Here is a 15,070-nt window from a genome sequence, read left to right on the forward strand (position 1 = left end):
CGCTCTAAGCCAGTTTGTCATTCAACGGTCAAAAAATCCGATCGGTTTAGGTTTAATTATGTAATTCAGTACTATGTTGCATTAAACGATTAGAGACATCACCCATTATATATTTAAATAAATAAACAAAATACTGTGTTCACGCGGTTGTGTTATTTTTTCCGTTTATCGACCCAAATTTTAATACGAATTGTTTAGACTTCGTTCGAAGTTCGTTCGTAAATTATGGCTGTTTTCCAATTACAGAGCATAATGCGACTCAGTGCCGCACAATGCCGAATTATGCTGATGCTTAATTGGAACATGAAACGCACCAGCAGATTGCGCTTCAGTGTTGAAAAAAAAAAATTATTCATAGAGTTAGCAATAACCTCATTAATGTGTAAATAAAGTGGTATACATAATAATTGTAAATTGGTTGAAAAATATTTACGGTTATTTTAAGTAATTTGGATTTTGATTATTTCATTAACATTTTTTTCAATGTTTGTACCTTCATCCATACTTATATTTATTTTTTTTAACACAATTTGAATTAACTTTGATTATTTCGAAAAAACTACAATGAAACGAAAGCTTTAAAATTTTTTCCAACAATTAATAATTACTAACGATAAATCGATTGCACGCATCAATTCACGCGCATTACTTTTTCTAGTGCTCGATTGTGCGAAGCGTTGCTGTAGTTGGAACATTCAACGTTAAGCATGTAGGGGTATGTCTATCATGAACAGTCTGTGGATTTATCTGAGTCTGTGCATATTCCATTTCTTCTTCTTCTTCTTTTTTGTCTATGGCCTTCCCAATCCCAAAAGGACGGATTCTGCCAGTGTCAAGTGTCATGTGTGCACAGATCAAAATTGAACGTTTATTTTTCCTCAGCACAGAGCATCAAGTTGCTACACTATAACCGTAGGGCGTATTCAGAAAGAAAGGTTGAAACTTATAAGCGCTTATAAGCGCTTATCGGCGCCGACAAGTTTGTTGAAACTTGTTGAAACTTGTCGGCGCCTATCAGCGCTTATAAGCGCATGTTCATATATTTTCCTGTGCGGGTTACCAGCGCTTATAAGCGCCGATAAGCGCTTATAAGTTTCAAGCTTTCTTTCTGAATACGCCCGTCACTGAAATAAACGTTCAATTTTGATCTGTGCACACATGACACTTGACACTGGCAGAATCCGTCCTTTTGGGATTGGGAAGGCCATAGACAAAAAAGAAGAAGAAGTGAACGTTTATTTCAGTGACTACGGTTATAATGTAGCAACTTGATGCTCTGTGCTGAGGAAAAATCACGGAAGAGATTGAGCAGTTCAAATGCTGGATCAGTCTTACCTGGATAACCAAACAGGACATATACAAAAGCAAAGCATTAAAATTTAAGATTATTGAGGTGGATAAATTTGGATAAAACGTTAACAAATGAGGAGGGAACCAAACACAATAAACATTTAAAATTAGTGGGGCGGGGAACATCAGGGGGAAGGAGATCCAAAAGTGAGGAATTTCGTTTAGGGCACTCAAAAAATATATGATCATTGTCACCTTCGGCTAAGCCACACTCGCTTAAGGAGTTATCACGAACATGAGCATATTCCATTTTTCTATTGACTGTGGGTTGTGACAGTGACATTTGACAATCAGACGCGGTGTATTTTGAGTTTTGACAGCCTTCTTCAATCCTCATTCCTCGCATTTAAATTAATTTTCCCGATCCCTGTTCTTTCTAATTGATTTAAGACTTTTCTATAATTTAATGAATATTTCTATATTATTTTATTCAAGAATAATTCTTTGACCAATGACCTCATACAAAAACAAGTATAGAATCAGCTAAAAATGAAAGAGAAATGGAATTGTATTTTGTATCTTCTCTGGTTCTCTTATTTAATTATTGCCGGGATATTAATGTTTGGGCACGGATTTCTACTATCACGAAAAACTCTTGATGATGTATCACAATGTGTGTCTTATGAAAAAATTGGTTGTGATGGGCAAGAAAGTTTAACCGCGCCAGTCGATTGTAAATCCGATGATTTTGAACTTTTTTTAAACAATCCTGGTGCGCCCTTAATATGTTCTTCATTGCGGAACAGAGTTGTGCTTATTTTAGTTGACTCGCTACGGTACGACTTCACAGAATACGATGAAAATCTAGAAAGCCCTTTGTATTATCAAAATCGCTTGCCTGTTATACACAAAACCCTAAAGAAATGGCCGGAAAGATCCAGGCTATACCGCTTTATGGCAGACCCACCTACAACTACATTTCAGAGAGTGAAGGCCCTTGTAACTGGGTCTCTTCCTACATTTGTTGATGCAAGTTCTAATTTTGCAGCATTAGAGCTTCATGAAGACAATATGATAGACCAGGTATGATTATCATTCTTTTTGTAGTGTGAGGTATCAAATATAAGAAAAATAATGCGTCTTTAAATTCTAATTTTCATTTTTTTATAAGGTGGTTAAAAGTAATGGTCATGCTGTACTTCTTGGTGATGATACATGGTCCAGGTTGCTGCCAGGACGCTGGCTTCGATCACATGCTATGTATTCATTTCATACTTGGGATTTGGATACTGTTGATACAGGTATAGTGTGTACTGTATATTTATATTAGAACTTTTTAGTTAGTTATAGCAAATAGAAAGACAAAATTATTGAAAGGGAGATTTGAAAGCAGATTTAGTCCATAACAATGAAAATACCCACAACAACACAAGAAAAATTGCTTTAAAAAATACCTTACAATATTTTTTATTTTTGTTAATACTAATATTACTATAAATGTTTCACTTTTTGTAGAAGTTGATTCAAAAATCTATGATGAGTTAAAGCAAGATGACTGGACGCTTCTACTCGCACATTATTTGGGAGTAGACCATGCAGGTCACAGATATGGACCGAACCATCCAGAAATGATGAGAAAACTGAATGAAACAAATAATAGACTGGAGAAAATAATTGATGCACTGCCTTCTGATGCTATTTTGTACGTCATTGGTGATCATGGAATGACTGAAACAGGTATTTTCTATTCATTTTGAACTAGAATTTGTAATTGGTTTAAGAATGAAGATAATATTTCACTTTAATATTTTTTTAAATCTAATTTAAGAACTCTCTTATAAAAAAAATGACCAGTAACAGTTGTTCCAACCAATATGTAAAATTAAAAATTGTAACCATTGATTTTATTCTGTTAAAATTGTGTGCAGAAACAAGAATATTTTAATTTTTATCATTTCAAATCTTTTGCATGCTGACGAAGGCGCAGGTGGGCTCATCCATTCTTAAATAATAAATGAATAAATTTATTTCTTTCTTTCCAGAGAATGTACAGTTTTTTATTCTTAATTTTATTCCACAAATATCTAGCCATATTCTAACATAAAACATTATTCAGGTGATCACGGTGGAGGGACGAAAGCAGAGCGAACTGCAGCTTTATTTGCGTATTACAAAGGTGGTTTTGCCGGCAAAGGCAGTGACATTGAAATCGGTAGAGAGATACAGCAAACTGACTTAGCTCCTACAGTCACTGCAGTTATAGGAAGTGTCCCCCCAGCTCCGTCCTTGGGCAATGTATTGATGCCGTTACTGCCTAAAATGTCGAAGACTAATACGTTGTTGCATTTGAGCAATAATTTGAAACAAGTGAGTATTTGAAAAAAAAATTAATGTGCTAAAATTTAATTTCAACTGTGTTAACTTATGAGTTAGTAAAAAATATTTATTTCTTAAGTGGATGTGATGATTTGAGTTGTTAAGCAAGACAAGTGTGTATATTTAAATTGCTTTGATAATTTATTTTACATTGAGGAAACTTAAACAATCTTTCTTTATTGTTGGAAAGTGTTTTTGTGTTTAAAAAATTGTGTGTAAAGTGTCGCTATAGTTTATTATCAAAAAAAGGAAGTGTAGTAAGATATATGTTTGTTTGCCGAGGCTAGAATGCATGACATTGTTTGGAATGCCACAATAACTTATTTTCTATGTTTTTAAATTTTAAATTGTGTCCTTTGTTTTAGATATCACAATATTTAGTGAGATATGGAGAAGAATCTCAGCAAGTGTCCCTAGATAGATTGGCTGAACTGATTAATTCTACAAGAGACCAGATAGAAAAAACGTTTAATGTAAAGACAGAAGAAGATCTTAAAACTTATGTAGCTGATGTCAGGTAATATATAATTGATAATTTGAAATTTGATATCTCAGTATCTTTAAAATTTGAAGTGTATGTGATAAACTGATTTATTTTTTATCTTATTAATGCAAAAATGAGTTTTTCTGAGCATTGTTTATATTCAAAAGATTTGGTAGAGATGTTTATGTGTTGCAAATGCAATCATTAAACCTCACTCGTTGAGTTGTTGCTATGTAAATCATAGACTAAAATTCTGATTTTGTCTGATACATAAGGCACTTCCTAAATATTTAAAGATTTGGAAGGTTTTATTTTTTAATTATGTTCGTAAAATATTACGAATTTGTAAGAAAAATTATTCTTTTAATTCTAAGTAAATTCTTATCTGATGATTAGAAATGTTGACGCAATTCATTGCAGTATAGTGATAAGAAAACTATGACGACAATAATTGAATGCTACATTTATACTTTTTTTAATTAATTTTAGAAAAGTTGACCAATCGTTTTTTATATTATAAAATTTTCGTCATTTCATTCTTTTAGAGTTCCATATTTATCCTATCTAATCTCATGCTACAACATAATAATTTCTATGTAAATGATTACCTACGAAAGTAAAATAGGTTAAAACTGAATATTATTTAAAATTAAACTCTATTTCCTACTACAACAAACTATTCCTTTTACATTGTTTCAGGTCACTAATAGACACGATACGGAACGTATTTAGAGAAGTGTGGGTTGAATTCGATTCGCTATCGATGTTAAGGGCACTTCTTTTGCTCCTTTTAGCAATCTTTTTCAACTGGATCATAGCTGAAGGAATCCCAGTGGAACGAATTCCTCATGTATTTGCCAGTTCCTTTGTCCCTACTGGTATAATTTCCAATGCAGTGTGCATTTCATTGGTGTACACTGGATATTATTTCGAATTGTTTGAAGATCTGGAAAGTGCAATTATTCTGACGACTGGGTTAGTTTCAGGGGCGATAACTTGTGCGTTAGCTATACTCCATTGGGATGGGATTACTCAGAAATGGTACGAAGGTCGTACGCAGTTTTACGAGCGATTCGCCCGTTCTGCTTTATTCGCATCCGCAGCTGTTTTAGCATCCAACAGCTATATAATAGAAGAAGGTTCGGTACTATCGTACTTGTCTTTGAGCGTTTTGGGCGTAATTGCCTGGAACATTAGTAATTTGAAAGCGTTAGGTTTATGGGCGGGGTGTGGGGTAGTTTTAGCTTTATCTAGGTCGTATAGAGGTTGTAGGGAGGAACAAGGGGATTGTTGGACGTCCGGGGGTAATTTGCCAACTGGGCAAGCTTCTAGAGCAGCGTTGGTTATAGCGTTAGGTTCTGTAGCGGCGGTTGTAGCGGTTGCTAGGCGACACGTAGCTTGGCGGGGATATGGGATAGTTATAGCGGGTATATTTACGTGTGCTCATTGGGCGGTAGGGTGGGGCTCACTTGGGTCGCCGACTCGTTCTAGACTATTGGCAAGAGTGGCTTGGCTGTTCATTGTGACTATGTTTGGACTTCTTTTGAAGAAAGATCGCAATGGTCCGACGATTCCTTTAGTGGTGGTTGGATTACTGTTTTATTTGGCGAACTGTTTGGTGCTTGGCGCCTCGTATGCGCCTGCGGCTGCATTCGCTTTGTTGACGGGATTTTTGGTTCTGAACATCGTCGCTTTGATGAAGATTGAAGGATCTACGAAATATTGTAAGTATATTGAAATTTTTAATGTGTTTTGGTTTTTATGTGAATTAATTTTTTACTTTGAAACCTCTAGAATTCTTCAAATAAATAAAGTGTACTAAATAAAGATAATATTCAATCCAAATACTGTATTTCTACAATTACATTTCTATATTATCAGATACATGTAATATTTTACTCGTAGTTTCAGTCAATTTTTTTATAAAATGTTCACATAGCTTTTTTATCATTTTTTTTTCATCAGTTCTAAACTGTATTTCAGCTCTATCTTCCCGGTGCAGTTCAAGCCTAGCCTGTATATGGGCATTACTAGCGTCCTACCATTTCTATGGGGCTGGTCACCATCCCACGTTGAGCCATATTCGTTGGACAGCTGTCTTTCACGCTGGTGACCCTAATTACCTGCCGTTTGGACATGCTATATCGTTTGTGTTGATGACTGTCAGTTTGTTTGGTGAGTTGAAGGGATTGTAATATGGAGGTTGAATTTTTAAGATTTTTTTTAATATGAAATTTTTTTTAATTTTTTGGGACTTGCTTGGATTACAGCAGAATGTTTAAGAATCTATATTATCTGTAATTACCTAACATCTTCGTAATTCTACATTCTGCAAATTAAACAATTTAAATTTGAATACATCTTGATTAGGTACAGTGTTAGTTATCATTGGAAGGATTTATTTTAATTTCGCTTTTAATTAAAGTTTGTTTAATAAATTTACTTAATTGTAAATTCGTAAAAATAATTTGGGTCTAACACATTTTTCATATTATTAAGAAGTAAAAGAAACATTAAGGTTAATATTTTTCAATGCAAAGTTACAAGGGTATCGAAATAATTCTGAGCTAACAACATACATCAAACAGAATTTCATACTTTCTTATCTTACTACTTGCGTTTAAAGCAAAATCTCAGTCCTATTTTTTAATTATTTACTTAAACTTACTGTGACACTATTAGATAAGGCTTATCTTGATCAAATACCTACATTGAAAATAAAGTATGGTTACTGAATTCCTTGGGTTGTAACTTGTAGTAAAATAGGACAGATCATAATAGGCATTAATATATTATGAGTATGAAATATGGTTTTTCGAATATTGTCTGCCCGACATTCTAAACGCAAGAATGAAAATTAGATCTTCTAAAAATTGGAATAGGAAGAGATACTCGAATTTATGTTAAAAATATTCCAAGATAAATCCAATAAATCAGTCATTAAAACAGTTCAGAAGTTCTTGAGTTAAAAGTGGCGTAACGACGTTAGTTAAACCACTTACACACTTTAATATTATGATAGAATGTAATTAAAAACTTCCAATACGACTTTCCCAGGTATGCCAATGATGTATGGTGCGACGGTGCCGTTATTAGCCCTTTGGGGACGCAATGGCACTTCGATGGGCCCTCGCTCGCAATTGGCGGCTGTTTTCACGCTTTGCCTAAAGTTTTCACTTTGTTTTGCTGTCAGGGTAAGTTATTGCAGAATGAGGCCCTAGTTTTATGTATAGAATTTTCGTCAATGAAGTAACTTCGTTAAAATTTTAAATTCTCTCAACTGCATAACTAATATGTATATCATTCGATTCCATAAAGACATGATTCTAATTTTTAATGAATAAATCATTTTATATTTCTCAACAAAATATTATCCTGTGTGGTTTCATAAATCTAGTCTAATTAAAGTAAATTTAATTGCCGATAAATTATTAAAAAAAAAATACTTTATTGCACACAAAGCATTATTTTCAATTTTCATTTTTTTACATTTTGTAGGTATTCGCATGCGCACTATCAGCCACGATCCACTGCCGGCACCTAATGATATGGGGCGTGTTCACACCGAAACTAATTTTCGAAGCCGGTGCCTGCGCATCGGCACTTTTCGGCACTTTACTCGGCGCGGCACTTACCGCGTGGCACTTGCCAGCACATAACAGAAACAGTTGACAAAAACGAAACAATGCTTGATAGACTGATTTTTTTTTGATAATGCAATAATTAGGAGGTTGATGTGCTAAATAAATTGTGCAAGTGGTTTGACAGGTAGGAGACTGTGCAGTTTTTTGAGTTGTCTGTGGATTTTTTTTTACTTTTTTAAATTTTTTGTGGGTACAAATGCAACAAAATAAGAATCGATCCAACCGTTTTCAGGTTGTTACTTGTAAAAGAATAATATCCTAAAAGAAAAGTTCAAGATTATCATCGTCTTTTTCTAATAAAATCCTTCATATTAACAATGTGAGTCACTAAATATGTATTTAAACAAAAGTGTTTTATACAAATTTATCTGAAAATTTTATGCGGCCCTAATAAAAAAAAAATGTTTCATAGAAGATGTTACCATTAAAAAGTAACAAAGTGACTATTGTTATAGATACAAGAACAAAATATATTCACCGCTTGTTTTCATTGCGAAAGAAGCAATATTATCTTTTTACTACGATTTATACAACCTGTGGCTGTATTGTATTAATAATAATTTATTACATTTGAACTTTATTAGAGCAAATGTGTGAGATTATTGCTTAAATATTTTTATTGAATGTTAATATTTGAGTGAACTGAGTGATGTCTAGATTTAATACAAACGATTTTTCGACCAGTTAAGTTAACATAATTTGTTTAAAGAGAGATAGGTATCTAATATGATTTGTATAAAAATATAAAAGAGCATGCCTCGTATTTTTATTATGTACTAGCTGTCCGCCCCGGCTTCGCCCGTGGTACATATTTACGTTTTCTCTACGTAAGAACCATCCTCGTACTTCAAGGAATATAATAAAAAAAGAATTAACGAAATCGGTTCAGCCGTTCTCAAGTTATGCGCTTACCAACACATTTTGGGATTCATTTTTATATATAAGATTATATTATGTTGAAAACACAATAAATAGTTAATATTTACTTAGCAAGGTTTGTGACTCCAAATGTATTAAAGAATTATTGATATGTATGGAACAGATTAGTTCGTTTTTAACACGCTTAATAATGTTATAAGCCCGATTAAGATATAGAAGCCCTCCTTGGATAACAGCGCAGCGACACTATACAAAAAAAAAAGTTGATTGACGGAGATGCGAAATATATTTTGCATATATCTATCCCTTTCACTAGTTTAATGTAATACCGTGAAACCTGCTTACTTTGCCACTTTTTCATGTGTCAAAAAGTTTGATTCGCTTTAAAAAAATATAATTGTATGAAAACGTAATGAGTAACCTGCACCTAGACGTAGTAAATTTCATGAAAATTTACATTATTACTAAATATCTATTTCATTTTTGTAAATTATAATATTTTAAGCATAAAAACAATTATGGCAAAGTTAGCTGTCACTTCTGGTAAATTTGCCATATGAAAGAAAAAATGAAATTTTTGGAGTTTATGAGGTTAAAAAGTAATATATTTGCACTCTTCCTATATCCCGTAAAATAAAGTAAAAACTTTATATTATTTAGCACTGGTAATTTAACTCTCCAAGAAGGTGGCAAATTCACCAACCTTTCCAAAATATTTCCTATATGTGAAGAAGTTAGGGTTAGGGTTGTCAAATAAAATTGTTTTCGTAGTAGGAACAATTTAGTAAAAGTAAAAAAAAAACATAATCAAGGAGGATTAGGAGGATTAGGAACCAATCCAATCAAGTTTTAAAATCCGTTTGTACACATTATTTCCTATTAGCTGTACTTTGTGTCTCTATTTCTTTTGTGTGTGCAATAAATAATTAATTAAATAAATAAATAAATACCTTTTGTAAAACAACCTTCATCTTAGCACATGCACTGTGTATTTCATACCTGGCTACCTAACTTTTTATATTTTTTTTTCACCAGTCAGTAGGTACTTACAATGACAATTTAATTAAAATATTCATCAGAAATTTTGTGGCAGCCCTAACCTCCAACAAAACATGGCAAAGTCACCATCACAGACGTTGTGATTGGGGTTGTTGAATTTACCAATACCAATTGCGAAGTAAAGGTAGCTTGTAGCACAGTAAATCAGCTTTTATTTAGCTAAAGAACATTATGTTAACATAATATCAAAAAAATACTTACGTAGGCAATGCTTTTCCCGTTTGTTTTTGTAAAAGTTCCGGAGCACTAAGTTTCATACCGCCAACATTCGAAAAAAGTAACCGCCGAAAATGACATCTCAAAAACAAGCTGGGCTGCCACATCTCATTCGGTTTTGCCATTTAACTCATAAATTTTACTATAAAGGCATGCATACATGACAAAAAACTGATATTAAGATGTGACTACACTTTTTCCATCAGAAGTTGGCTATGGCAAAGTCTGCAACCGTTGGCAAAGCTAGCAGGTTTTACCGGTACTATGCTTCTAAAAAGGTCCGTTTGTAATATTCTACAATATTAAATTGTACCTTAAAAATATTGTTTTAATCATATACAACTATAAGGCAAGTTACAGATATAGAAATGGCACCAAGCAGGTATTTCAACGTGTAAATTTAATAACAATATATTATAAAATAATGTTTACTTTCAGTATTGTAATATTTTATACAAAAGACATGACCAAATCAAACGAAAATTGTGAGTAATTTTAAATAACATAATAGGTATATTGTAGTTCTTAAAACGTCCTTGTTAAAAGTATTATTTTATTTATTTTTTATCATAACTGTTGTATAATAAGTAGATTTCTTAAACAGATCAATATTTTTCTTTTCAATACAAATTTCTAGTCTTATTTAAAGAGCAATTCAAATGTTTGTGAAAAATATGATTTATGTGCTATGTATAAAATAAATATCACTGCCGTATTGCAAGCTATAAATTAGTTGTTATTTTACTATGAAATAATGTTGTTAATTTTATAGTTTTGAAATTTAGAATAATATATAAATAAATTAACATGATAATTGTTTTAATTTCAATAAACCCATGTTTTATAAAATGTTTCTCTACAGAGAAAACATGTTTGGAAAAAAAATTGTGTTAAAAAAGTGCTAGTGGAAAATAAAACAAACTTATAACAATTATAATTTATTTCAGTATGTTTACAAAGTCTTTTAATATATATTACACTTTGATATTCTCCTAATTAATACTAGCAGAGACACCTGATATACATTTTACATTATTAGGTCACACTAAAGAACATCACGTATTGTTAAATCTTTCACCTTTAATTAAATAATTTAAAATATACTTAATAAAAAAATTAAGAAGTCTTGGATCGAATTGAATTGGCTCCGATAAAAGCGGCACAAATCATGTTGGGCTTGAACCAATTATAGTACATATTTCGTAATTTGTATATTAACAAAACGAATCAAGTTCTATAATTACATATTATATTGTATTGCAAATTGCAAAACGAGGATTAATTAGCCTATATTCTTATAAACATAAGAAAAATGCTTGTCATGAATGAATTTTATGATATAAGTATAAGTTCATGACTCATGTAGTTTTTACTCATGAATAAAAATGTATGATAGTATAGTATTGATAATTCTATAAATCCTATAGCTTTATAACTACATGTTATAAAAATATATCTGATAGTATAATTTATTATCTTTACAAATGGCAGTGCTGCGGCACGTAAATCTTTTGTAGGCTTTTAAAATTAATATTATAGCCAGACAAAAAGTGTATATCATTTTCTTCAGATACATTTTTTTCATTAAATATAGATTTTATGCAATAACATCTGCCCTATATTAAAAAATGAAAAGGAAGTACTAAATAGTAATTATTTATTATGTAATATAATTGATTTGTTAAATTTCTCTGTAGTAATTCAAATTCATAATCATTTTTATTCACAAGTACAACTCAACACTTCTATGACGTCGCGGGTGGTGGTGGAACATATGGTTTGAGCAAAAATTCAGAAAACGAGTTCACAGCCGACGCACCTCGTACTTCTTTATCTAGCAGTGGTAATTTAGTCACATGAAAGTCTTCATACAAATCTGCAATTTGTTCTAAATACTTCTCTTGGACTTTATGCCTCGCGGCGCATAGTTCACAAGGCGCTGACGTTTTCATCAACAACTGGTTGACTATAATGTTATGTGTGTCTATTCCACACCTCGTCAGTTCTTGTACGAGCCTCTCAGTTTCGTATAGCGAGAGGAATTCCGCAATACAAACACAAACAAATGTCGTCTGATTTGGGTCTTTGAACTGTGTGTTCACTTGACGAATGACTGACAACATTTCATCCATTTTGTTACTGAACATGTCCGAGTTGAAGTCGGCGAGGCCGAAGAGTGAAGCGATTTGGTTGATGAATGGCGCGACCTGTGTAAGAAAATATAATTACTGGTACCAAGTATTTGTTTTTTAGATGAAATAATGTAAAGAAAATGTACAGAAGTTGAGAGATATCATTGAGTGTTTTAGAAGAAATAATATAAAGAAAATGTACAGGAGTTGGGAGATATCATGGAGTTATGGATTTGTAAAATTTGTGTGGTTTAAAATATTTACAATTCGAATTTTCAGAGCAATGTGCTTGTGTTCACTTTTGGGTCATTCCGCCTCCCAGTAAGTAATGTGCTTGTAATACAACATATTATCAGCTAAAGTCAAGCAATATACTAAAATGATAAATATGTTAAATACGACAAAATTATAAAGTGTTCAATAAACTATAAACAATGTTTGATTAACAATAAACTTACCTTAGATTTCAAGCGCATCAGTTTACCAAGTCCCTTCTCTACAACCTGTGGGAATGAGAGCAAACGCAAAGTGTGCCCAGTGGGGGCAGTGTCAAACACCACTGCACTGAAATTCATGCCTTTCACTAGTTTCATTACCTGAGAAATTATTAGAAAAACATTTTTTAACTATACATGAAGTTAAAAAAAAACTTGCACTTGCTGACTATTGTAACAATTGTATTTTATTAATTTTATCTTGAAATTTATATTAAAAGAATATTTTGTAAATGATGGTGTTAATTGGTGATTAGAAATATTTGTTGTATAATTGTATAATAAAAAAGTGAAGGTAATAGTCAAGACGCAATATTCAGTCAATAATCAACAATCAGAACTTGGAACACATTGCAATTGTATAAACTTAATTAGCAAGATTAACAACATTAATTAAATTATGTATGTATTAGCCTGTTATTTCCATTTCAGAGCATTGTTGTTTTCCAACATTTTATATCCAATTAGATTACATTTATACTAAGAAAATGTTATCAAAATTTGTAATGTACTATTATGGTTATACTCAGAATAACAAAAACAGCAATCCATAAAAAATAATCTTAAAATAACCTCAGAACTATGTACCATAAAGGCTTATACTATTTACTAATTAAGATCAAATATACCTCTGCGTAACTCATAGCCTCATCAATACCAGGGAAAGCACCAACAATCTCCTGCATCACACCTTTACCGAGTCTCATGGCTTCAGCCTCTCCCTCAAAGTATTCTTCTGGTAACTCTGTTAGTCCAACATTAGGATCTATTTCCATAGCAAATAAATTGTCAAAACCTTTCACTTTGGTTGGCACCTACAATATAAACATTTATCAATGAATATATTCTTATTGGGTAAAATGAGTAATAATCGTCATAATTACGCCATCTTTTATATTTGTTGTAGCAAAAAAGAAATGAGCGTAAATACAATTTACCTTTGAAAATTTTTGATCAAATGCATCTGAAATATTGTGTGCAGGGTCTGTAGATATAATTAATACAGACTCCCGCACTTTCGAAAGCTGAACAGCCAAACTGCAACTGAAATTATTAATAATATCTTAGTACGTAACTAAACGTTGACGTGATTTATTAAAGAGTGCGTGTTTAATTAAAATTTCTCACCTGCATGTTGTTTTTCCAACACCACCCTTACCACCAACAAAAATCCAACGTAATGATTTCTGTTCTACTACATTCTTTAGAGAAGGCTCCAAGGGCTCAAAATCAACATTGTCACCCATACTTGAAATAATTTTCTGTATCTTTTTGTAAAAGCCGAGAAGTAAATTAAAATCTTGAACGATATTACAAAAGTAGGTGAACAATCAATGAAAAGTCAAATTTGAAGAGTCAAATTGACTGAGAGTTTACTTATTGCATAGATAATTTATTTCCAAGAATTGTCTGATCACAGATAACCGCTCTATCGCATGAGACGTGTTTTGTGAACAAGTTATCGTGGCTTTGATTTAATTTAAATTTCTTTCAAGCAATATAATATAAAAATTGAGAAAAATAAGTTTTCAGTAGCAGAAGATGTTCTAGCATTTCAAGATCCACAAACCGTGCACAAACCATTGAGTTACTATGTACTACGTACTAGAGAGGCCATCGCTACTACACTATTTGTAACACTTGTTAGAGTCAATCGTCTTAAACCATTTTTTTAAAAGTGCATGACTTACTAGCCACCCCGCGCTGCCGCTCTTGTCGCACAAATTTTTTTCTCTCTATAACTCAGAGCAATAAACCTATAGAGTACTTGTATCGAGCGTATACAATTTACATATATTTGTTTCTCTCTATCTAAAGAAAACGTCGTATGAAAGAATGAGATAGCTATAGACTACAAGCTACGTTTCAACATAGTCATGGCACCATTTTTACTATATGTACGTATTTAGATAGATAGAAGGTGATAGTGATGGGATGTGCTTCAATCGATAAAATCGTGAATGCATTTTGCATTTACGGTTTCGTGAAATAATAAATAATAAAAAAAAACAAAATTAATCATAAATTTCAGTTGAATACATTATTTGTTTAATCCTACGAATATAATAAATGCGAAATTATGCGAGAATGGATAACTTTCTCTTTCACTGCTGAACCGATTACAATGAAATTTTGTACATACACACATAGGATAGGTTTTATACCGGAAATCCCACGTGAGCGGGAACTGCGCGGGATTTTCTTTAAAAACGCGGGCGGAAAGCTAGTATATTTTAAAATAAATTTTAAAACTTGAAATGTAACTAATTTAAAATAAAGATCAATAAAGTTAAAGGAGTGAGGAGAAAGGCACAGTCAGCATGAATTTTAACAAGTTCATAAAAGGACAGTCTTAAAGAAAACATTTTCCTTATATCCTTCTAATAAAGCGAAAGTTTGTGAGGATGGATGTTTGTTACTCTTTCACGCGAATACTACTAAACCGATTACAATGAAATTTGGAAAAATTACTTTTGATCCCGTAAATCCCACAGG

The 15,070-nt window shown here is 32.2% G+C and overlaps 2 protein-coding genes across 2 annotated transcripts; one reads left to right on the top strand and one right to left on the bottom strand.

Moving 5' to 3' along the window:
* Nucleotides 1-1,667: 1,667 nt before the first annotated feature.
* On the top strand, nt 1,668-8,132 carry PIG-O (phosphatidylinositol glycan anchor biosynthesis class O). The gene is made up of 9 exons (XM_090110855.1): nt 1,668-2,373; nt 2,462-2,591; nt 2,806-3,027; nt 3,407-3,657; nt 4,032-4,183; nt 4,850-5,874; nt 6,134-6,325; nt 7,208-7,344; nt 7,649-8,132. Exons 1-9 carry the CDS (start codon nt 1,840-1,842, stop codon nt 7,820-7,822), a joined length of 2,817 nt encoding a protein of 938 aa, XP_089966981.1. The 5' UTR covers nt 1,668-1,839; the 3' UTR covers nt 7,823-8,132.
* A 3,473-nt stretch (nt 8,133-11,605) lies between these two features.
* On the bottom strand, nt 11,606-13,931 carry LOC149901717 (ATPase ASNA1 homolog). The gene is made up of 5 exons (XM_090111089.1): nt 13,703-13,931; nt 13,513-13,618; nt 13,204-13,389; nt 12,539-12,676; nt 11,606-12,155 (listed from the first exon to the last, which is right to left on the bottom strand). Exons 1-5 carry the CDS (start codon nt 13,819-13,821, stop codon nt 11,694-11,696), a joined length of 1,011 nt encoding a protein of 336 aa, XP_089967215.1. The 5' UTR covers nt 13,822-13,931; the 3' UTR covers nt 11,606-11,693.
* Between the last annotated feature and the right edge of the window lie 1,139 nt (nt 13,932-15,070).

This window comes from Colias eurytheme, chromosome 16, assembly GCF_061535395.1.
Source record: "Colias eurytheme isolate Ceu_HAF_F1 chromosome 16, ilColEury1 Martin Lab GWU primary, whole genome shotgun sequence".
In the NCBI taxonomy this organism is placed as follows: domain Eukaryota; kingdom Metazoa; phylum Arthropoda; class Insecta; order Lepidoptera; family Pieridae; genus Colias; species Colias eurytheme.

Bases quoted from the DNA above. Each gene is read 5' to 3' on its own strand.
- PIG-O (XM_090110855.1), top strand. From the start codon at position 1,840: ATGAAAGAGAAATGGAATTGTATTTTGTATCTTCTCTGGTTCTCTTAT. The intron at 2,592-2,805 runs GTATAGTGTGTA...CACTTTTTGTAG, and splicing joins TTTGGATACTGTTGATACAG to AAGTTGATTCAAAAATCTAT. The intron at 7,345-7,648 runs GTAAGTTATTGC...TACATTTTGTAG, and splicing joins CACTTTGTTTTGCTGTCAGG to GTATTCGCATGCGCACTATC.
- LOC149901717 (XM_090111089.1), bottom strand. From the start codon at position 13,821: ATGGGTGACAATGTTGATTTTGAGCCCTTGGAGCCTTCTCTAAAGAAT. The intron at 13,390-13,512 runs GTAAATTGTATT...TTTATATTGTAG, and splicing joins TTGATCAAAAATTTTCAAAG to GTGCCAACCAAAGTGAAAGG. The intron at 12,156-12,538 runs GTAAGTTTATTG...TTTCTTACACAG, and splicing joins TGATGCGCTTGAAATCTAAG to GTCGCGCCATTCATCAACCA.